Genomic DNA, 23677 nt, shown 5'->3' on the forward strand with positions numbered 1-23677 from the left:
GCTATACACGTTTACCAGTGTGCGCAGGTGAAAAGTTACGTAAGTCATGTAAGATATAAATATTGCTTTCTAATTTAAGACTAAGTGCAAACAGAGTATCCATGTTATTTCACTTCTCGTTATCGCAGCAAGATTTAAAAAGTCTTTATTTCGGATTTTTTCATACAGCCTAGGCCTTCGAAAAGAATAATGTTCTCGCCTACACTCTGAAAATCTAAAATTCTCAAAGATCGTGGAGAACCTTCATTTTCAGATAATGCATTTGAGATAGAATTAAATTGACAACTTTCATCAATAGGTATATTTTTTTACAGTATAATTCTGAACTATATTTCGAGAACAGGTTTGTAGAAGTTTGCTTCAATTCATAAAAAAAACTTGATGCTGATTCATAAATCTAGGTCCTGCGAGTTCTGAAAATAAAGCAAATAAGTAGAACCGCATTGAATTTGCTGTTCTAGTGTGAAATCAGCAACATTGTTATCTATTACTGTTTCCCCATGTTCGCTTATTTAAAAAAAAAATTGCTTCTAGACAGCATTTAAAAATAGGTTTGTGATCGAAAAAATAAGGCTCATGTACTCCAGTTATAACATTCATATTATTTGCGAAAACCACGTCAAGCTTTAATTCAATGATCGTCTTTGGTTAACTCTCTGAAAACTATCTTTTGAATTCATTTCATTCATTATTGAAATTGGACTTGCGTTGGTATACGATTTGTAATTGACTGGCCTAATATGTATAAAGTGATAGTTAGTATAACAAAGGTTTCTGCACCACTAGGTGGAATAATTCAGGTTTTTTACCAAGAAGGTTCGAGTTTAAAAGAAGCAACAACACACAATGATAAATTCACTCTCCAGGAAAAACCTGGAAACGCCATCAAGGAACAGTCAGAATAAGAACCCAATACTTGGGAAAGGCTAGAAATAGTATCCCAATGGCAACAGGCACAGGGTTGTAGACAAGCTAAACAGTTTATCTATCCGAACTCTGGAACCGCCAAAAAGCTACTTAGTCTAAATCGTAGTGACCTACGGATAATCACGGGACTCCTCACCGGACACTGTCCCGCTTTTTATCATTTAAAGAAAATCGGCGTAGTGTTGAACGACACCTGCCGATTCTGCAAATCTGAACCAGAGAGTTCAGAGCATTTGCTTTGCTCTTGCGAAGCTCTTGCTTCCTCTAGGTACAACTTCTTACGAAGTTACCTTTTAACTCCATACCAAGTATGGAGCTCCAATCCCAAGCAGGTCATTAGTTTCATCAACTATGTTGTACCTAATTGGGGTACAGGTTTACAACAAAACAGTTCTACTCCATCAATGAGTACGAACAATCCGTAACCTGTGCACAGCAATCGGGGCCCGCCACAAAAGACAATCAGCAAGAATGTCGCAGTGGCACTTCAGTACCCAGTGCCCTTCAGGCATACAGAGAAAAAAAAAAGAACCCAATAACACCTCAATGAATTCAGTGAATCACGAAAATCTGAATAAAAAAGTGAAAAAAAAGTTTTCGAAATGTTTAACAATATACATTAGTTTGCAGTTGTTTCCTGACTCGGTTAGCTACTGCTACTTCAACCGAACAGAATCGCAACACTCTTACATTCTCAAAGTCGCAATTCGCGAAAAACTGCTAGGCACACTAATGCGTATTGGTAAATATTTCGAAAACTGATCTTTTTTTTTTCACTGCCCCAATCAGATTTTCATTTATCGAATTCCGGGAAGCTGGAAACCGTCAGGCTCTAATTGCTTCGAATCTTAGCGATAGCGTCTACGCTCGGGTACGGATGTATTGTCTTTGAAGAAACAGTTCGATGTGAGCGGCTTGCAAGCAAGGTTACGAATACAAGTGACGTTCTCAAACTTCTATGCAATTAACCACAATGTGTTTTCATCTACTGTCAAATTTTAAGTCTTAATACGTGAAACAATGGTGTGACAAAGCGTGAAAAAACATAACGCAAAGACTTCTGCTTTCATCCATGTCTTTATCTTCTTCGATGCAATAACTGCTTGCAATTTGGGATAAGATTTGCATTATTCACACGCATGATTTTGATTCCTCGAACGTCATTTGAATCAGCTTCATGAGTTTCGTCGGCAAACCGTATTCAAACATAATCGCCATCCCCCGTTTCACTCAACTGAGTCGTACCTCGCTTTAAAATATATGAATGGATGATGAGTTTGCAAGTTGTATGCACTTATCTAGTATTCGTCGCATTCTCTGTTCTCTTACCATCTTGGTGGATCCGCAACTGATCCGTAGTGTAGTTTGCAAGCGATCAGGTTTTCGTTCTTATTGTTACACACAACAGCTTTAGGAAATTTCTGCTCCTGATTCTGCTGATCGTTCTGTAGAAGCTCTCTACATTGTTTCTACTCAATTTGTCTTTTGCATTAACGCATTTCTGCGCTTCGTACTCACGGTTCTGCCAATCATCCCAATGACGGTCATCTACAGGTCTACGCCGACTCTGTAGTAGATGTGGAAATGGTACGTGAAGGAAGCATGTGCAGTAGGATCTACTGCACTGAATTCACTACCCCGGACCTTAATCAACAAGCTTTCTAAATCGCTGCGATTGCGACAAACGGACGCTGCAGTTTACGAATTAGCAAATTCACGATGTGTTGATTAATAAAGCATTCGGACATTCGCAGTACCAACCGAGTTTTCAATCGTTTTCCGTTAATAGTTCTCATTTTCGCTATCGAAATTTATCTCGTTTCTCAATATTCGGTTAACGAGAACAAGCGTTTCTTTTATAGTTCATTAAGCATTACCCAGATTACCCCAGACTTGAGCATAAATTGAGACTTGAGCATAAATTCAACTCTAGATCCAGGTCCATTCGAGATATTTTTTTCGGATGTTTATTGAAAGGTGAAGTGTTCGACTGTTTTGGCTGTTGATAAAGGTAATTTGAAGATGTGTTTTGCATGTCGTGGACTATATTTAGCTTTATATTACGCTGGTTCTAGATTTATTCCACATCCATTCGAAGTCCGGATCCAAGCACAGATATTTATCCGACCCGACACAAAATTTTAAATCGAATTCAGAAACCTAAATTGCGCACGTTTTACGTGACATTCTCCGGCCCAGGAACGATCAAGAACTGTTGGGTACACGATGGCTACAACAATAGCGACTACAAGTCGGTTCGCTATAGTGTAAATAATAACGTTAGTCGGCGAGCGACGGGTAGAGCTAACACTCCAACCGTCCACGGGTGGAAGGCATCGCATTTCGATGCCGAGGTGTTTGAGAAGGCAATAAAAAGAGAGTTCGAGGGGGGCAGTTGGCTCCGCCCGAGTGCTGACCAACTAGTTGCCACACTATTGAGAGCGTGCAACGCCTCCATACCAAGGACTCACTAATCTAGGAATGGAAAATCATTGGTTTACTAATGGCTCCGTGCAAGACGGATGATGCAATACGCACGAACCAAGGAACTTAGGGTAGAACGTGGTGCAGCATTCGGGTTTGCAAAGCGCGATTAGGGCAAGTAAAAAGGTTTGTTTTGATAGGCTATGCGCGTGTGCCAATCCAATACGAATCCGGGGGGGTAACGCCTACAGGAACGTAAGGGCCAAGACCAAAGGTGTGTGGGCGCCTGCAGAGCATTCACCACCGATGCTGGAGCGTGTCTTCCGGGTCACGAGCCAAGCCCTTAGCCTCCGGTGGTACAGTCGCACGTCCGACGTTCTAGTATATGCTACACAGACCAGGGGTGGTCGGCCAACCTGCTGAACATCCAACCTGTGAGCGACGACAGTCGTGTTGAGGTTATAAAGGAGGCAAGGGTTAGGAATGATGAACTCATTGTAATCGTCAACTCCCTAAATGTGAACAATACCCCGAGACTGGATGGATGGCTGAAGCCTAAAAGTGGCCCCAGGCTGTTCCAAGTAGTCATGCAGAAGTGTCTGGATGACTGTCTCTTCCCGGAGAGGTGGAAAACGCCAGAAAACGCATCGGTATACAGACCCATTTGTCTGCTGGACACTGTCGGCAAAGTGCTTGAGTGAATTATTCTCAACAGACTGGTGAAGTGCACAGAGGGAGTAAACGGTCTGGCAAGTAACCAGTTTAGCTTCCGGAAAGGTAGGTCCACGCTGGGTACTATCTTTCCAGGTAGCACTCCAGCGTAAAAGAAGGTCACGCTTGACGTAAAAAATGCGTTCAATATGGACAGCAGATAGAAACAGAAATACTATGGCGCTCGCGTAGCTGTGTCGTTGTACAAGATTTTGGAACATTACTTCCAGAATCACCAGTTTACAACACGGAAGAGAGTCAGAAGGGACAACACGGAAATGGATCAGAAATGCGTCCCAAACAACGTAGGAGTACCGCAAGGTTCTACCTTGAGTTTCCTGTGAAGGTTGTGATCGTCGGCTTTGCAAACAACATAACGCTAGAGGACTACTTTGAGTTGATCGGAGAGGTCGAGTTAATGACCGCGCACTGCATACTAAGGTCGAGGACTGGATGCAGTCCAGGACACTGGAGTTAGCGCATCATTCGACAGAGGTCAAGGACAACGGTCAACGAATAACGGTTAATCAGTTAAACGATTGCCTCGAAGAGATCTTTGAAGCTCTTGTCAACGGAAGACTCTCTTTCGGGAGCCACTGCGCGTGCAAGAGGACTTCAACAGACTATGGCAGCACTATCTCGTATAATGTCGAATAGCTCGGTGGTGTAAGGCAAGATGCCTGAGGATTCCGGGCGCGTATCGTACAGTGTCATACGATGCGTCTTGTCCGGCTTGATGCCTATCAGCATCGCCGTTGAAGAGGACGAAGAGCGTTTAGACTCACCACGTGACACAAGGGACATACGAGGTACCAGAAGGTCATCCTCGATGACCAGATGGCAGCTGAAATGATCCAACTTTGCGAATATTAGTTGGACGCACCAACATATTCCGTTAACTTGAGAGGCGCCATGAAGAAGTGAACTCAGCACAGATCCTGGAGCTACACTGGTGTAGCGTGTCAATTGCCCGTCTTCATGTAGTTGATTAGAAGGTTTTAGAGTAAAGAGAGTAAATACATCAAGCACACAAAGCCACTCTCCGAAGTAATACTTTACGTACCGGAAAAATGAGGACTGGAGACTGAAGGTGTGGGTGTGGGTTTAGTGGGTCAGGTCGGGTCGAGTAGATGCTTAAGGGAGTATAACTCACCTCACCTCATCCCCACATCCTGAGTTCTCTTCTCAGCTGTGGCAAACACATGAGAACAAATTGAGTAACTCACTACCCGAGTCATCTTTTGTTGTGTGTTTTTATTTTAATGAATGAGATGGATAAGAATTCAAATCCATATATCAGTTTTAACCCAAGTACACTATAAGAATAAATTGAAATCAAGTTCGAATCCATCAAGCAGAATTCTTGTAAGAATTCATTCGAATCCACATTCAATTTTCAGATTAGTACCCAGCAAAAATTAAGGTACGGAGTCCAGATCTAAGTCGAAGTCCGTGGATCTTCACGTTCAATCGAAGTCCGAATCCAAGTACCGATATTCAAAAAATAGAGCTCAATGAACGATCGTGATACAACAACAACTTAAGATACTAGCTTTACAATAGATCACAATATGAATGCCAAGATCCCAATTCAAGTATCAAAAATTAAAAATTCAAATCCTAATTTTTAAAACAACATCCAACTTCAAATCCATATCACAGTGAAATTCCTTTTCTATAATTTTGAGAGTGACAATTTAAGTTCAAGAGTCCAAAGGGTTCGGAACCAAATGTCCGGATTCTAATTCAAGTGGTCAAAATTGCGTCCTTCTATTCAAAATTGCCAATCTAAAATCAGGTCCAAATCTAAATTCTAATCTTAATAATAATTAGAGTCTGAGTCGAGATCAAAATCCAATTCCAAGTTTTGTTCCCAGTGAAGATCTACGCCTCAAACCAAGTCGAAATGCTAGTCATGCTTTAAGAACACTAGGTTCTAAAGATCTCGACATGCTTCAAATGCAGCTTCAAGACCTTAATAAAATCCTTGTCCTAGTATAGGTATAACAAATTTTGTTGAGAATACAAGTTCTAAATCTAGGAGTCCAAGTTCGAATCCCGAACTGATACCAGTTCCGATTTAGGACTTAATCTACAAATTTGAGTTAGGAATCCAGGCAAATATAGGGCAAAATCCAAACATAGCTCTAAGTACGAATCCTTATCCTAGTAATTATCAAAAATCTAGACAGTATAATAAGTAACAACTTCAAGCAGTCTTCAGCAAAGTTGTTTCATACTGGAAGACACTTTTGTGGAATTTAGCAACAAGTGTTTTTCTATTGTTTTCTCGGAATAATCTGGAACAATGCTTCAAAAGCCATTCCACTTACGTAAGACAACTAATGTGTTGCTTTCTATGAATTAATATCAAAAGCAAACTACTATAAAACTTAGCTTGAAACTACCGCTTTTCGAAATTCAGCAACAATCCATCGCGGGCTTGCACCAAAAATGCTCTCCGATCGATGTGGAATGGTTTGTGGTTGGGGGACAACCGAATACGGTAGCTCTGAACCAGCCGGATCAAAGCAATTTTTATCTGAGTCTGCGCGAATCTCATGCCCAAACACATCCGGGGACCCTCCCCAAAAGGAAAATACACCAGCTGCGTTCGGTCGGTTTTCTCCGCCGGGCTGAACCGTTCCGGGCGAAAAAGTTCCGGTTCTGGATGGTACTTTGGATCCCTGTCGGTAATTTAACAAATTATCAAATTTTCAAATGATTTAGATCAAATAAAAGGCATACATATGAATGGCAGTAATTGGCACTGTTACCGGAGTGCCTTCCGTAAGAAGTGTTCCCACATCTTGACCGTTGATCTTTCGCTTTAATAAATACTGTTTGGTTGTTCGCTTCTGCAATACCGCTGCTGGCGGGTTGATTCGTAACGTTTCTTGCAGAACCCAGTCAAGATACTCGATACTTTGCATGTCATCGTAACTTAGTTGGTCACCAGTTTCAGCTATAACACGCGATATTTCTTGGTGAAGTTTCTCCTGAACGCTAGGGTTATTGGCCAGCTAGAAAGATACAAGAATGCAATCAAATTAATGGTTACTCATCTTGTCGATTGTTTATATTCACGTGATACAATGCAAATGAAAGTCCCGTGCTAGAGGTTTCATAACCTTCCGTGAAGAATGTCAATGCATGTCCGGCAATTTGCTCCGCTGACAAATCTATCGAGTAGAAAATAAAGATTTTAGTTTCCACTACTCACGCTCCAACCACGGTTTGACCGACTTGTTTGAGCTTTCGGGTTTAAAAGAGTTTGAAGTTGATCTTCTCGTGGTACTGATTCCTTTTTACGTTCCTCTAATATGCTGGAGATCGTTCTTCGAAACCAATCTTCAACTTCTTTTGGGATCAATCTAAAAGCCAGATGAGTTATCGTAAAAATCGGGAGGTTAAAAAAAATCTACCTAATAGGAAGATACTGCGCGATAAACGGCACAAATATCGTAACAAGCATTGTGATCCCGGCAAAAAGGGTCGGCTGGAAAATCTTCTTCCCCATCACCCTCCACTCGTTGTTCGGATTCTCGAAGCATTCCGCATCCAAGCTGAAGGCACATCCGACAACATTTTGCGTAGTGTAGACAGCCGAAATCTATTGCATAAACAGAAGAAAACAATTACAAGATACGAGCATCAATTATTCAGTGCCCGAATGCGTTATCTTATCACGAATGCATCGGACACTGAATCAACTCACCGACTTAGCTTCCAAATCTTCACCCAACCGGCGACCGATGTATTCTACAAATTGGCTGCAACCTTGGTCCAGTGCATGGAAAAGCTGCTTCATTTTACTGCCGGTATAAAGCGGCGTCAACACCTGGCGTGCCTTCTTCCAGCGCTCACCGTCGATCAGAAAAGGATTGTCCCTCATAAGTGGATTGTGCTTCTCGTTGAAGGTAAAATCGTTAGCCGAGAAGCAGGTGTGATCTTTTACCAGAACAGCTTTTATCAACTCCGGGTCCCGAAGAAAAACCGCCGGTTTGAAGACTTTGTAATAGCCGACAAACGGTTCGTTGGGGAATTCTCTGAAAAGTATTTCGTTAGAGGACTGGGTTGACTATTTTGAAAGCTACTCACTTGTACCATTCCTCGGCCATTTCGGCAATATGCTTTTTCATAGCCAAACTGGCCCCAAGGTTTCCGAACAGCAGAGATGGTTTCGGACCGGGAACATTTTCGCGCTGCCAAAACTTGAAGTTATACCGGAGCCATTGCCACAGAAGATAGCCGACGGCAATTATCAGGAAGAAAGCTGCCGGGTTGGTGTACAACAATCCGATAAGAAGTGACGCTAGTATGATCATTGTAGAACGGTTCGATACCCTGAATCGAAGGAAACACACTGAATCAGCTGAACGGTGAATCGTGCCATTTTTTTGCGATTTGCTCTCTAACGGTGCTGATAAGATATGGGCCGTTCGGAAATGGTTTCGGATGGTTCGGGGAAGTGTGGTCGGTAATTTTTTTTATTAACTTGATGCGGTTGTTCTTATGCAGAGAATTTACATTTCACACACAAACAATTGTGTACCCGTAGTTGGGACTACTGTACTGCCGCTCATGGTAAGTCCGTCCCAATTGCATTTTTGTCAATTTTGAGTTTATTTATGGAATCATATCCTTTTTATATCTACTTTCGATAAAACAAATATTTTTGAATACTTCGTTTTGAGGAACTATGAAAAAATAGCAAGTCGGTTTGTCCCACAGCAAAAGTGATCGCAAGTCGGTCCCATTGCAAAAATCTTCGCAATTTAACCCCACAGCCAATAATGATTATGAAAAATGTGATATTTACCACAACTTATGGTCTTCAGGATTAGAATTGGATATACCAAGTGATATTCGGTAGGAGGTTTGATTGAATTTTACGCGTTCTACATCGTGTGGCTCTAGCTGATAGTACGATGTTTTCTTCAAGACAAAGTTTCCACCAGTAGCTTCTTCCAGCCGTTGTTTGTTGACAGTGAAGCTTTAGGTGTGTCACTGTATTGTTAGTTGAAGCATTCTTCAGTAAATACTACTTTTCGTATTTTATCCGTACATAAAAAATATATGAAGACGGGGACAAGAATTGTTCAATTACTGTCGTGAATTTCGTTTTGAAGAATTTGCCAGTCATATCAAATACTTCGGTACGCTACTTAAGCAGGTATTAGACGAAGCAAATATTTGCTATTTTTGGTACGATTTTTATTTGCACAAAATTAAATCTGTGTTAAAAAATAGCAAATATTTGCTTCGTCTAATACCTGCTCTAGCTTTTTTTTAAAAAGGAGCGAACATTTTCCTAAGCTATAGGTGTTCTTTCATATTTGCTTCCTCTGCTACGTGGAAGATGTCCGCCGTCACGAACGTGTGACCGCTCTCAGCAAAATTTAGAACAAGTTCCTACACTGATTTCGAACTTATCAGTAGTACCTATCAAATGTAAAAACAAAATCTAAATTTATTTTGAACGGCGCAGTTGGTACATTGTGTTATGCTTCTCACGAAAAACTTGTTTAATGAAGCACGAGAGAAGGTCATTTATGAATTGACCTGCGATGAATTCATTCCAAACGCAAGCTATAACACCGCCATCGATTTGCAGTAGTTTGTTTTTCATCACCGGTCGTAGCTGGCTTTGGGACTGACTTGCTATCATTCTGGCTACGTACCCTAAATGTAATCGCATGTGAGTCCCAGCTTATGATTTTCAACAAATTTTAATCAACTTTCGGTGTGTATGCAAGTTTTATGATGCAAAAGTGTTAGATTGTCATTGCAGTGTTTATGGTCTTGATTGAAAATGCATTTGAATGCAAAATTTCACCTGAAGTGTTACGATTTTTAATTGCTGTTTTCTCATCAGCATCAAAACGCAAATGGGACGGACTTGCTATGAGCGGCAGTGTAATAATGTTGAAATTTTACTTTTTCAGTAAGAGTCTTCAAAATTTGAAATTTAGTCATTATTTGTTAATACCTTTTGAATTATGCATGTAGGGCGCTCTACCTTTTCTTAAAGGGTACCCGGAATCAACTTGCATCCATTATTAATGGCTGTGGTTTGTTATTCACTCGGTTATTCTTATTTAAATTCTGAGTGCAGCAAAATGGAATTTCCGAGCGGAAAAATCGTCGCCTGAATGAAATAGCCAAGTGTATGCAGTTGGATATGGATCTCCCGTTGCAATTCCGGGCCGAAGCCGTGAATACGGCAAACTATTTGCAGAACCCCGTTTCTTCCCCGGCGCTCGAGGTGACCCTGTACCAGACGTGGTGAAAAAAGAACCCTGGTTCCAGCCATTTGCAAATATTTGGCACCAAGACATACGTGTGGATTTCCAGTCAGAACCAAACTCGACTGAAAATTGATGAAGATGACGGGGATTCCTAGACCTGTAGGCTTGCCACATTGTGAACAGCATAGACACAAGATTTTCAACAACGAGCGGTAAGGTTGCTCCTTCATTGAGGAGAAATGAAAGGTTTCCGCCTTCGATGATGTGAGCAGAGATGCCAGACTTTTTTTAGCAAGTCTGTATAATCCATAAAAATGTCTGTATAAGTCTGTATACCGCTGCGAAAAAAAGTTACCGATACATTGATACCTAATTATTTGTCGACCTGTCAGATTGTTTTGTTTTATTGCTTGTTTTGATTGTTCTTTTTCGAGTCTATCATAGTTGGTCGATTAATCGATAACTTATTTATCTTTTAAATCTAAGTAACACATAGAAGTAAGAGTCTTCCCCGTGATAAAAATCGTCGTTCGTCGTAATGTAGCTAAACTGATACATGATGGCAGAAGTCTCGCGGTTATAAAAATAGTACCTTCAAGGTTTGGGACATTTTGAGCAATTCTTCAACGTTGGATATTGCTCCGAAAAGAACAAACGGTCTTTTCACCAATATAACCTGCATGGCAATCGATCGAGACAATCAGCTGTTTGTTACTGGGGGCGAAACAGGCAGATTAGTGCCCACGGGGCCGATAAAAACCCCGATAGCCTGACTCGATTCCCGTTGTCATGATTTCACTCTCAAAAACGCAAGATTAATATGTTCAGCAAAGTGTTCAGTTCCTAGTTCACTTTTTCCAGCAACGGCTACAGTGACTTTTGGTTTTTGTGTTCGTTTTTTTGTGTAGACTGGTAAAACCATTATGTAGAATATCAGATATCTGTGTAGTATCTGTATTATACTAAATGTCTGTATAAAATCTGTAGGCTTATGCGTGTCTGTATCGCAACACAGAAAGTCTGTATAATACAGATTTGTCTGTATATCTGGCATCTCTGGATGTGAGTAACTACCTCGGGATCCAGGTAAAACGCTGTCGCAGGAAAGCTACATCAACCGGATCGTGACTAGATTCGGCTTGGAGCAGGCGAAAACTTCACCAATACCGATGGACCCTGGCTACCCCAACATCAAGCAAAAAGAGAGGAAATGCAGGTGAAAGAGAAGTATGAAAGTCGCGTCGATGCTATACTCTATGTTCTTATTTGTACCAGATCAAACTTGAGCCACGTTCGACGTAATGTCGAATTCGTTTTTGCAGTCGGACTACACCAGAACTACACCGCACGTGCTACTGTCTGTTTTTTATATGCGATTTTAAAGTACAGTGCTGTTTCGATTCCATCATTTCCTCGAACAGTTTCGCTAGATTCATCGGAAAGTGTATTTTTAACCGTGATAAAATCTAAACGGCACTGTACTAACACGTGGGGTATAGTTTCGCTGTAGTCCCGCCCTCAAAAATGAATTCGACAGAAGTAAGCTGACGGAAACCGATTGGACAGAAGTGAAACCAGCCCTGCGATACATTAAGGAAACTGCCAGCTAGCGATAGGGGCTAGGAGTACATCTAAAAGGCTTGGCAGATTGCTCTAAACGAAAATCGAATTCCAGAGTTTTATTCAATCTTGGTGGTGGACCGATCGTTTGGATATCTCCAGCAATGAAAAGCGAATTAAAGGCTTGATGCTACATGCCAATAAAAAACTTGATCTTCTATTTTTTATGCATACACACTTATTTTCGTTTTAATTGCTCAGTAATTTTTATTACGGTCATGTTCAGTAAATTTGAAAAAATACTGATCATTTTGTAATTTCCTCAAAAATAACTGATGTCGGTTGAAGTTTTTACCGACTTACCGTTATACAAAAGGCACTTGACGAGCTCAGCAACAAATATGCTGACCTTTTCTGTAAACTAAAGTATGTTCTGCACTTTCACAAAGTTCAGTAAATATTCGACGATCTGTCAGCACCTACCTAGGTGTTGCTGAAAACCCTTCAATTGATTTACTGAACTCTTGATGTTTGTTACTATACTGTTCGGCAATTTTTCTGCATCTGTCAAAACGAAACATCAAAAGTCCGTCATTTTGCAAATATTCAAACAAGTTTCGAAGTTGAGTTTTTAAAGTTTTTCACGTGTGATTTTCAAAAAATAAACTAAAATGGCTATCGTACTTTCAAATCTACAAGAAAACGACGTGGAAGTACACGATCTATTCAGTAAGTTGTTATTTATCAAATATGTACGTATTTGTGTATTTTAGTTGAATGTTTCATATCATGGCACATCCGCAACAATGATTTCACCCAAGATTCTATCTTTTACGATTGAAATAATGCAAATCATTTCAGTCAGCATATGGAAATTTTTCCTCCACAGGAGAGCAGTTTACTAGAAGCCTGCAATAAAAAGCCTATATTCATCATAACATTAAACGTATCAAGTTTTTACTTGAATGTGCTGGGAACACCAGTATAATCGATCCAAACAATCCGAAAAACCTTTATAAAATTATTCAACGGTTGTAATAGCAGCTTTCACAATGGTCGTCTTTATTTTTCTCTTTTCGCTGTACGTTCACAGAACGCTCGGTAATTTTTGACGAATCGTCAGCTTTGTAAATTTACAAAACGCTCGGTAATTCGTGACGAATAGGCAGCATTGTAAATAACGACTCATGCAGCAATTTTGGATGAACACTTTGTAAATTTTTACTGAGCTATCTTCTATGTTTGACGTTTCAGCAAGAATGAAAAATTACCGAACACTCGTCAAGCAAATTAATTACCGAACAGATTGCTGATGGCTCAGCTGTTGAGAACTCGTTAAAAAGATTGCTGAGCTCGGTAAAAGAAACTAAGTGTGTAGACTTGGGTATCACATCGATATTCAGCCGCTCCACCTCTTTTCCGCCGATCGCTTCGAGTAGTGCCCAATAACCATAAAACGTGCCTAACAACTAGTTCGGGATATAGTCCCGACTGTATGGGGTATCGTTAAACAATATGGATTATCATACGTTTATGGTTATTGATTATGCGGGTGGACCGACGTCGGATTTGACCAAAACACTACGTCTTCGCTCTTATGGTTTATTTTGATGACGACGCAACTTCGGCAAGCCCTTCGTACTATAAATTTCTCCCTTCACGACCAGTCCGGAGCGAAAAAAGAGCGGCTTTGACATTCCCTTCTCGCTGGTTGTCAGCCACAGCAGCACCTTCTTGGAGAACTTGGTGTGTAAAATTAACTTCGCCTCGATGCTCACTTCCTTCGTGAGGAAATCAAAATACAAAATTCTCTGCCAGTCGTTGCCATCCAAGGTGAGATCGTCGTCTCATCGTCCATCACCACCGCTACATCACGATTCGCCGGAAAAATCGACGACCATCTTATTCAACCTCTGCCACTGCGTCATTTTCTGCAGCTCCAAGATCAGTGGACGAAACTGCGGCTTCCTGATATGTATGTCCATGTTTGCCAGGTACTTTTTCACTGTTTGGCCGGTTGCACTAATCTTTCGGCCTACCGCATGCAGTGATGTAGCCACTTTACCCCTTGGTTTTCCTCTTCAGATTCCTTTGCTTTTTGTCATTCAGGGTAGTCAGCCGTCCGGAGCCGGGTCTTGTTCCGATGCCCTGATTATTGTCCAATAGTGGCAAAATGTTGTAAATACTGGAACGGGCATTTCTGGTATCCACAAAGTTCCGCACGATGACCGTTTTCGACGCGGTAGAGTACCGTTCATTAAACGAGCAAACATCTGAAAGGAGCAGCTTCACTGTTTTCGCCATCACGGTTAAAGTTCGACTGATAAAGCTGTCAATTTTTGTTCGTTGACTCGTAGGTTACTAAGATTGATGCCGCATGGGTAGTTTCGTCAGTGTGTGTTAAGCCAAACGCATGAAAAATTGACAATTTCCCTCTTTTTTTGTCCAATGCAAACGTTAGAGCTTTTGTAATTATTCCACTTTCCTTTCAAGTTCAGTAGTAATGCAGAACTGTATATTGGAATAAAAATTTAGGGTCGTAGCATAAAGGTAGGGGGGATGGGAGTTACAAGTATAACCCCCCCCCCCCCCCCTTGTTAACCCCAGAAATTGAAACGAATCTCTATTCTAAGCACCGTAAAATTGGGCGCACATCTTTGATTTCTCCTAAAAGAAAAATACAAATGGAAAAACCGAAAACATTGAAAGCGTCACGAAAATTGTCCACTTTTAAATGCTCAAACAATTTCCAACAGATTCCCTTCATTACAGCGAATCGATTGGAAAATTAGCTTTGCGTTCACCAGCCAGGTTGAACGCGTATTCCAACTAATCAGAGACACGCCCACCGGAAGTATAACTCTCAGTAGTCACGTATAAAAGCAAGCATGCCAAACAGACATGTCCCTTGGAGGAAAAATCCTGAAAAATCTTCGTCCTTATTCGAAACGTTACACTCATGCGCCACCATGCGAGCTTATTGCCTACTGACTTATTTTCGTAAAACGATTTAAGTCTTTGCTAATGGGTATGCGCGCTTGCTTAAATCAACACCAACGGCATTCATGCTTGTCATTCTGCTCAGTATGTGAAAGGAGAGGAGAAAAAATTCACCGCGCACTTCCCTTCCAGTATGTGCCTGCGTGTAGCAAATGCTTTCACCACACTGCTTCTTTCTCCACTCCAAAGTGTTTCAATCAGCTTACAGAGAGACAAACACACTTCCAGCTCACCCCACATCTGATAGAAATAAGAGGAGTGTATCACTCTACAGAGAAAACGCAGAAGTACACAACAGTGTCCACTGGCGAGTAGTCCGGAAAGTGAAAAAAAACCTACCAGGCAAAAATATAGTCCTCGTGTAGCTACACTGCGAAAACGAAATCCACCAGAGTAAATTCGAACGGCACGAGCAGCACGAGCAACGCAGTCTATTTTTTTTTCTCCCAATCTCTTTTCCTCTTCTGCCATGCTCAAGAAACCAACTATGAAACGCACCGCAGGTAGCTCTGCAGTGTAATTTTTGTGCGTGATGTCCACGCGTGTGAGAAAGTACACCATAGTTCATTGTCTCGCAAGAGAGAGATTTCAGATTTCACTGCAGTGCTTTCAGAAAGCTCAGCAGGTAAAAATCGTTTGTCGCTCTCTTCTAACATGAGCGTTGATTTGCTCTTTATTTTGTGAGCAGTTTTTTTTTTTTTTTTGCAGTGCAAGATGTTCTCCTGCACTTTAGAGGTTTTCTAAAGAGAAAAGACAAGCATGGCGGCATTACTGACGGTTTTTGTCTTTAATAATAAATGTGCACGCTTGCTTATAGCGACACTAGCGGCATTACTGCCCAATAAGCAAAATTTCAAAATAATCGTTATTTTTCTGGTCGATGAAATTGTCATCGAGTGATTTGTCTATGCTAAAGTGATACGAATGATACGATCTAAACTATTTATTGTTGTAGGTTATATTTTACTCGCTCGAGTGCACGTATTACTTGAACGAGACCCTGCATATACCTACAAACAATATGTAGCGTCCGTCCCCCTTTTCACGTTCCGTCTTTCTATCACTTACGCGGCGCCACTTGGTTGTGGTTTTAATCCTCCTCGTTGGTGTTGAGGACAATCACACGAGTTTCTTCTCCATTATACAAGTAGCAAGTTAAAAAGTCTGGTCGATAAGATAAAGTTCCGTTCTTCTCGTACCGGGCTTTAATTCCCGGTTGGTCGACTTCATCGTCAGCTGTGTAATATAAGTTACGCGTGTTGGTGCTGTATTACCGGGCGCTCTAATGAAGTACCTTGCTGCACTCATTTTTCAATTAGGTCCTAAAGTTTTACATGGTGTTCTAATTCTTTTGTATCAGCTGAAATAGTATAATTTTCAGACAAAACATGATTTTAAAATAATGTTTATCGTTGTTCTTCGATTTTTAAATGAAGAATAAAAAACTGTTCGAAATGTGTTAAATGACATTCCGCTCTTATACCGTACATGTATTATTCTTCTTTTAAAAATCGAAGGACGAAAAAGCTTCTGTCCCTGTAGGTGTTTTATCGAACATTCAAGCAGTTCGACTCCCGAGGAAAACGGGATAAAAGGCATAATTCGATTATAATTATAATAATTAAAATTTGAATTGAGCTATTTAGCTATTCCCGGTTTCATATCATCAGGAAGAACTACTTTTTCTTAGCAAAACGTGATTTAAAAAAATTATCGTTGTTCTTCTGTTTTTAAATACGAGTTAAAGTTGCTCGATATCTGCTCGAAATGGCTTCAACGACTGCTCGCCCATGTACCAACTGTTATTCATGCGATTTAGAACGATTTGTTTTCTTTATCTAAAAATCGAAGGACAGCGATATAAAATTAAAAAAATCACGTTTTACTCAGAAAAATACACTCTTTTAGCTGATATATAAAATCAGAAATCCGTGAATAGCTATTAACTACAACTCAATTCTCCGCTTTGTGAAAACTAGTACGAACCGTTCTTTTGAGGACGACCACATTTTTTCAATTAAAGAAACACAAATAAATGTTTCGGCTCTAAATTTTAAATTTGATATAAAATTTTCATCGAACAAGATTCTGTTCCACCCACGTTGCCTTGTTTTGACGGTGAAGTAGTACTCTACCTACATTTGTGTTCCAGAAACCTTTAACACTCTTTCTGAATGACTAAAAATCAATTTAGCAATGCTTCTTTTCGAGGTTATTTAATGAACAAGAGAGTGTAAAAAGAAAATTGTTACTGAGTTTTATCACTTCACACAATCAATGGGGTCCTAAAGTTTTCAACGGTTTTCTGATTTTTATATATCAGCTGGAAGAGTGCAATTTTCTGAGTAAAACGTGATTTTTAAAAAATGTTCACCGTTTCCCTTCGATTTTTAAATGAAGAATAAAAAACTGCTCGAAATTCCTTAAATAACAGTTCGCTCATATACCGTACATGGGCGAAACGTCATCTAGATCTTTCGAGCGGTTTTTTTATTCTTCATTTAAAAATTGAGGGAAAACGATAAACAGTTTTTCAAAATCACGTTTTGCTCAGAAAACGCGGCTTTTTAAAATGATATATTAAAACTGGTATAGCTTTAGGACCCAATTGCTTGTCCCTGTCCTATAATTAACCTTTCTGTCGTGTCTTATTAACAACCACTTCAACTATTGGCTTACGAACGCCACAATAGATCAAATAACTGGACGCAATGGAAAATGTACCCAACATGAAAAAAAAAATGTTTGACGGAGAAAGCTGCTATTTAAGTCACTAACTAACTTAAAACACCTCCGCAATAATCGGACTTCAACCATAACCTATTGAAGATTTATGCTGGATTATCCAGCCCGGATAATCAACTGTTCGGAAAATAAAATTGCGAGGAACAGAGTAGAACTCAGGGCAGCGATTAAAGTGATCAGGGGGAGTGACCAAAAATCCTGTCCAATCCAAAGGCCATTAAACCAATTTTTTTTTATTTTTCACTTTTTCTTAGCTTACTTGTTTGTTTTGTGATAAAAATCAAAACTGTATGCTGAATTGTGCTTCATTTGGTTAAGGGTTTCTTGTTCGTTTTTCAAGAAATTAAGTGAAAATGTGATGTATCATATTTTAGTAAAGTAAACAAAAATGTTTTAAATTGTTAACGTTTTAACACCAAACAGATCAATATAGTTTGAGTTGTATTACGTATTATTTTAATGATCTCTAAAGCACTCAATATCCGAACAAAAAGCGCATTTGGAAGGCTCCCCCTATACAAAAACCGCTCTTCACAAAGCAAGCTTTGCTTTTCCAAAGCTTCCGCTAGAGGTCTCTAGCATGTACCATTCATTACTTTTTCAATGGGCCCATCGCCAGTGTTTGACAGCTCCTCATTGAAAGCCGCTGTTGCTTTTGTTTTGCGGTGGCTCTTTTGTTATTGTCTTGTTTACTTTCTATGAACTGACCGCGTAACAACACTACCAGTCAAGTTAAGGGAGAAGAAAAAAAATCATAGAAAAAGGTGGCCATCCGCGAGCGGGAGTTTGTGAAGTAACTGTGGGTGGAGGTCTGGGAGAAAAAAAAACAAATCAAAACTACTAGCATGTGCCGAAAAGAAGATGTCATTCTGAACTTGTTTATGAATGGAAAAGATGTGATTTGTTGCTCAATTAAACAGTGACTTTACTACTTAATTCAAGTACAACTAATTTGCTTCAGGATGGTACCTAAATGAAACATAAGTTCGTGTGAAAGTGGTTTTTTCAATCTGTTTTCAAGTTAGTGAATAAAAAGTTGATTTGATATTAGAATAATCACTGCTTGAAAGGTAAGTGAAACTATGACCAAATAAAGAATTAAATGTGAGACAACATACAAAGCAACTGAGAGTTATTGTTACGTCCAGTTCAGGTAGTTAAAACCGGTTTCGTGCTAGCCGCTTCCAGAAAATGTTGCCTTCCTTCAGTACGACAGCACACAGTCAATGAACGGAAATCCCATAAACAAAAGCGAACGGGAAGTAGGTAGTGGACGATAAAAAAAAGACTATGAAAGCAAACAAAACCAATTGTCGCTCTTCACCTATCAGTCCATCTTATCGGTTGAGGAATAATAATCATATCCTCTTTTCCCGGTAACCCGTTGCTCCTGGTGGTAATAAATTTCGGTCGAGGTGTCTCTGTATCGTTGTCGAAAAAGTCGTTGTTAACGTTATGCAGCATGTCGCTTCAGCACAAAGCAAATTTTCAAAATCAAATCGACAATAACCCACATGCAGTTGGTGTCCTATGAATAAATATGTATCCGTTTTCGATTCAAGGTATAAACAGCGAGCCACAATCAATGACGTTCGTCATTCAATATTTACATTAGAACCATTTCACAGAAGAAAAAATGAATTCGCAGGCGTGCTTTTTTAGATGTTGCTAGTTTGGAAACAGTTTTTGCGAAAAATGCTAGAAATGATTGGCGATACTACCATTTATATAGACCTTGAACAGAGAAAATATCAGAAGGATAAAATCTTAGTTTTTCCCCTTACTTTTTCAACGCAATAACATGGTTCAATGTTGTCAAGAAAATTCAAATCAAAAAACGATTTTTAAGAATATGTAGCGGAATTCTACTCACAAAAGATTGTTTTTCATAAACCACAACCTCGAAAATTTTGTAGGTCAAAGCATGTGAATTGTTTCAATCTCCAATCAAAGGTCATCGTACCCGTGGAACTTTCATGATTCCTTACTCTGTTTGTTCGGAAACTAAATGCGTTACCAGTTTCGCACCTTTCAGAAGGGCGAAACCACAATGCTCACATGTAGGTCAACCAATTTTCCAAACTTACTCTGATCCGAAAGCGGCTCGGAGAAAAACCACATTTTTCAATCCCCGAACCAAACCGAAAAGATATGTTTAAAAGGGATTACACCACATTTCCGACTCCTGATCCCTTAATCCTCTTCTTGCGGATCCTCGGTAGCCACTCACAAGTCCATCAATATTGTTTCTGGCTGCTCCGAGAGTTCGAAGATCATCATTTAAATGTGAAAATCCGTAAATGGACTGCAAAGTCGACTGTGAGTAATGATTGCACGAAATTTACCAACGGAATTATTGTCAAAGAGAAGTGAGAACTTGAATTACGTTGCATCAGATTGATCAGCAAATTCGATGCACACGCAATCCAAACCTCATTCCATCCCCAGTACTACTCTCTGTTCATAGCTTCCACTTAGATAAAATTGATTACCCGGGGTGGCCTCACCTCGCTAACCCTTTTCTACCCTTGCAGCCTAAACCTGAGGCTTCTTTAGTAAAAGCAAATCCCCATCTTTGAGTGAGTCTCACGTAAAAGCGTTCATATTGGAATGACATCGGCGTTACCCAGTGCACACGGAGAACGCAAACAACGTTCCTCCCCGCAAGTGCAGAACAATCCATAGAGGGCGATGCAAATTACCCTTCCGTAGTTTCAATCATTATAATTTTGCCTTTTCGAATTCGCTGTAAATTACACCGCCGCCGTGGTATAATTTATTCGCAGCTGGCCGCCACTTTGTTGGCAGTTTCAATCAGACAGTCAGTCAGTCAGTCCTGTATTGATGAGTTCTGCTTTTTGAACCCATTTTAACCGACGATCGCGCACTTCAACCCAGAGCTCGAAGGAGCGACCGATTTCTTCGCCGCGACGATTTAACACCTCATTTGCAATTTCGGAATAAATTACTTTTCACTTTTTCCCCCTGAACCGACGTTACGGTTAGCCACGCAGCTCAAGTACAAATATAACAACTATTTCAATGTTATTCCAGCCTTTCGTGGGGCTCACCGAATATCACAGTCCGCTCAAGTATCATCCCACACCGGGGAAATATTTCAGCGGTTCAATTGGATTGTTTTGAGCACAAAAAAGAGAGAAATCCAGTGTATTGGTAATACTCACTTATAGATTCAACCGCAAGATAGCCGCTCGACTGCACTCGACTCTACGTTGACCACTCGACTGCGAGACGCGTAGACAATTACTGATATTACTAAGTTCTCAACATTTACTAGCTTCCACAACTGCAGCAGTCGTCATCGAAAGTAGCAATCAAAAACTTATTCCAATCCTACCAATGAAGGTCATAAAAAACGCACCCCTCATAAAATGAAGGTCGTGAGGCGAAAATACGATCACCTTCCCTGGCTGGCTTCAATCATTCCGTGCGAGTACCGTGAAGCAAGCAAGCAACGAGAGTGTTCGGATTTTTGACTGGACAAACAAACAGTCGAAACAAAAAAAAATCAACTCACTTACCGCTAGATTGCTCAACTGCGAGATTGAACGCTACAGATTACCGACTGGGTCCGAGTGCTATTTTTGGCTTCGAGTGTTTACTGCATGATCATGACAATTACAGAAGAGTTTTTTTGCGGGGGATCTGCTACTGGAATTTGGCACTACCTCTAATAGTAACTGGAACTAGATAGAGATAACAGAACGCAGTTTCAGACACCGACACAGGTTTTTTGCGTATTGATAGATAATTGGATTTTACAGTTTCAACTTTATCAATGCTTTGAAGGATCTTCAAGAATGCATCTTGCCCTCAGTTAGAGTAAAACTTCTTTGTTAATTAAACGTGATGTTAACGTTATAACTTTGAAATTTTATAATATACCGAATCTCTACTCTACGTGTGGAGAGAGTTACTCGAATCGAGGAAGCTTAGATAGAATTGTATTGTATATTGGATTGCTTTGTGGGGAAAAATTTAGAATTATTTTCTCGTTTGATGTCTTTTACCGTTCTTGATTGCATTTTGAGGTGATGGTCATTGTCAATTCGAGGCAATTGTTTTGTGATCCAGAGCTTGAATTTGGAATAATTTTGTTTAAAATTGTTTACCATTAGAAGCCGTCTTGGACAGTTTTGAGCACAATTTGGAACCCATTTCGTTTGTGGACTTCCCTGATGGTGGCTTCAAGTAATTCTGAACTCAATTTGCCATCGCTTTTTGACGTTCAACGTCTGACAAGCTTATCTAACGTTTGCGGTAAAAAATGGACAAAAATTGCCGATTTTTCATGGGTTTACCTTTAATCGCACTGACGAAACACTCATGCATCATCAATCATAGTAACCCATGAGTTAGCAAAAAATTTTGACAGCTCAATCAGTCAAACTCTAACTGTGATGGCGAAAAAAGTGAAGCTACTCCGTTCAGAAGTGCGCGCGTTCAAAGAACGGTACCCCGCCGCGTCAAAAACGGACATCGTCGTGCGGCACTTTGTGGGCGCCGGGTATGCCCGTTCCGGCATCTACAACATCTTGACAATATTGAACAACGATCAGAGCATCGAAAGAAAGCCCAGTTCCGGAAGACCAACGAACCTGAGCGACAAGAAGCTTTAAAAGATGCTGAAGAGGAAGACCCAGGGAAAAGTGGCTAAATCGCTGCGTGCACTTGGCCAGGAGGTTGGTGCATGCGGTAAGACAGTGAAAAAGTATCTGGAGAACATGAACATACATGTCAGGAAGCGGCAGTCCCGTCCACTGGTCTTGGAGCTGCAGGCAATGACGCAGCGACAGCGGTTGAATAAGATGGTCAAGTCGATTTTCCCGGCGAATCACGACGTGGCAGTGGTGATGGACGACGAGACCTATCTCACCCTGGATGGCAACGACTGGCAGGGTACTTCATATTTCGCTTCTTCCACGCAGGAAGTGAGCTCCGAGGTTAAATTTATTTCACACACCAAGTTCCCCAAGAAGGTGCTGCTTTTGCCGACAATCAGTGAGAAGGGGATGTCAAAGCCGCTCTTCTTTCGCTCCGGGCTGACCGTGAACGGGGAAATTTATACTACGAAGCTCCTGCCAGAAGTTGCGTCGTTCATCAAGAAATACCATAACGGCGAAGACACCGTGTTCTGGTCAGATTTGGCGTCGGCCTACTATTCGAAGCGATCGTTGGAGGAGATGAAGCGGCTGAACCTCGATGTGGTACCGAAGTCGGCGAATCCGCCCAACGTCCCCCAGCTGCGTCCCATCGAGAATTTCTTGACAAGCTTGAAGCGCAAGATCTATTCCAAATATTTGGTCGCGAAAACGGAGGAGGAGTAATGAAAAAAAAAACGAAGAAAGAGCTTAAAAACATGCCTACACGCATGTTTTCGTCCGCCATGGCGAATGTTCCGGTTAACTGCCGGAAGGCCGCTCCCAAGGGCGTAGATTTTTTTACAAATTAGATAATATAATCACTGTGGTATAGATTAAAATTTAAAAAGCCGAGCTCTTATTAAAAATTGGTTGTTCAACTACATTCGTCTGGCTGGAGCTATTCTGTGGGGTATCTACAAAAATGATTGATGCTAACTGGAGGGCTTCCTCCAAAACAAGACAATCTTTCATTACACCATATAATAGAATCACACGCAACCTACTCAGTATGAATAGAGCTGATCTGAGTACGTAAACTGGTCTACTAACTGGACACTATCCGAGTAGGTATAACCCTTAAATAATCGGTAAATTGACAGATGACATTTGTCGTTTTTGTAATTTCGTAGTAGAAACTTCGGTACTCTTACTGTGTCAATGCGGCAGCTTTTTCCAGCGAAGACTGCGTATTCTCGGAAAAGGTGACCTAACGCCTAACGAGATATAGTCTGCTGAACTAATGGAGGTAGGGAACTTCATCGAAGAAGTCATACGTTCTTGGGGTAAAATGCTCAAGTTGACACAGTGTACACAGATCTTAAGGCTGCTTTCGACCGCATTGACCCCCACATATTGTTACGGGAACTAAGCCGACTCGGTGCTTCTGACGGTTTT

General features: G+C 40.6%; 2 protein-coding genes across 4 annotated transcripts in view; one reads left to right on the forward strand and one right to left on the reverse strand.

Moving 5' to 3' along the window:
• Nucleotides 1-1727: 1727 nt before the first annotated feature.
• LOC129721804 (probable cytochrome P450 6a13) lies at nt 1728-20895 on the reverse strand. 2 transcript variants are annotated; one of them, XM_055674807.1, is made up of 8 exons: nt 20804-20895; nt 8164-8409; nt 7781-8111; nt 7488-7675; nt 7309-7436; nt 7150-7244; nt 6811-7085; nt 1728-6749 (listed from the first exon to the last, which is right to left on the reverse strand). In XM_055674807.1, the coding sequence occupies exons 2-8, from the start codon at nt 8388-8390 to the stop codon at nt 6467-6469; spliced, it is 1527 nt and encodes a 508-aa protein (XP_055530782.1). In that variant the 5' UTR covers nt 8391-8409; nt 20804-20895; the 3' UTR covers nt 1728-6466. The 2 variants fall into 2 exon arrangements, with proteins under 2 accessions (XP_055530782.1, XP_055530781.1); XM_055674806.1 differs by having other exon boundaries at nt 8164-8485; nt 20804-20872.
• The window catches only part of LOC129721805 (protein N-terminal asparagine amidohydrolase), a 76924-nt gene continuing 71539 nt past the window's right edge, over nt 18293-23677 (forward strand). For both annotated transcript variants that reach the window (XM_055674808.1, XM_055674809.1), the window contains exon 1: nt 18293-18688. The gene's annotated coding sequence lies outside the window, so the exon portion shown is untranslated. The remainder of the gene's footprint in view (nt 18689-23677) is intronic.

This window comes from Wyeomyia smithii, chromosome 2, assembly GCF_029784165.1.
Source record: "Wyeomyia smithii strain HCP4-BCI-WySm-NY-G18 chromosome 2, ASM2978416v1, whole genome shotgun sequence".
NCBI lineage: Eukaryota > Metazoa > Arthropoda > Insecta > Diptera > Culicidae > Wyeomyia > Wyeomyia smithii.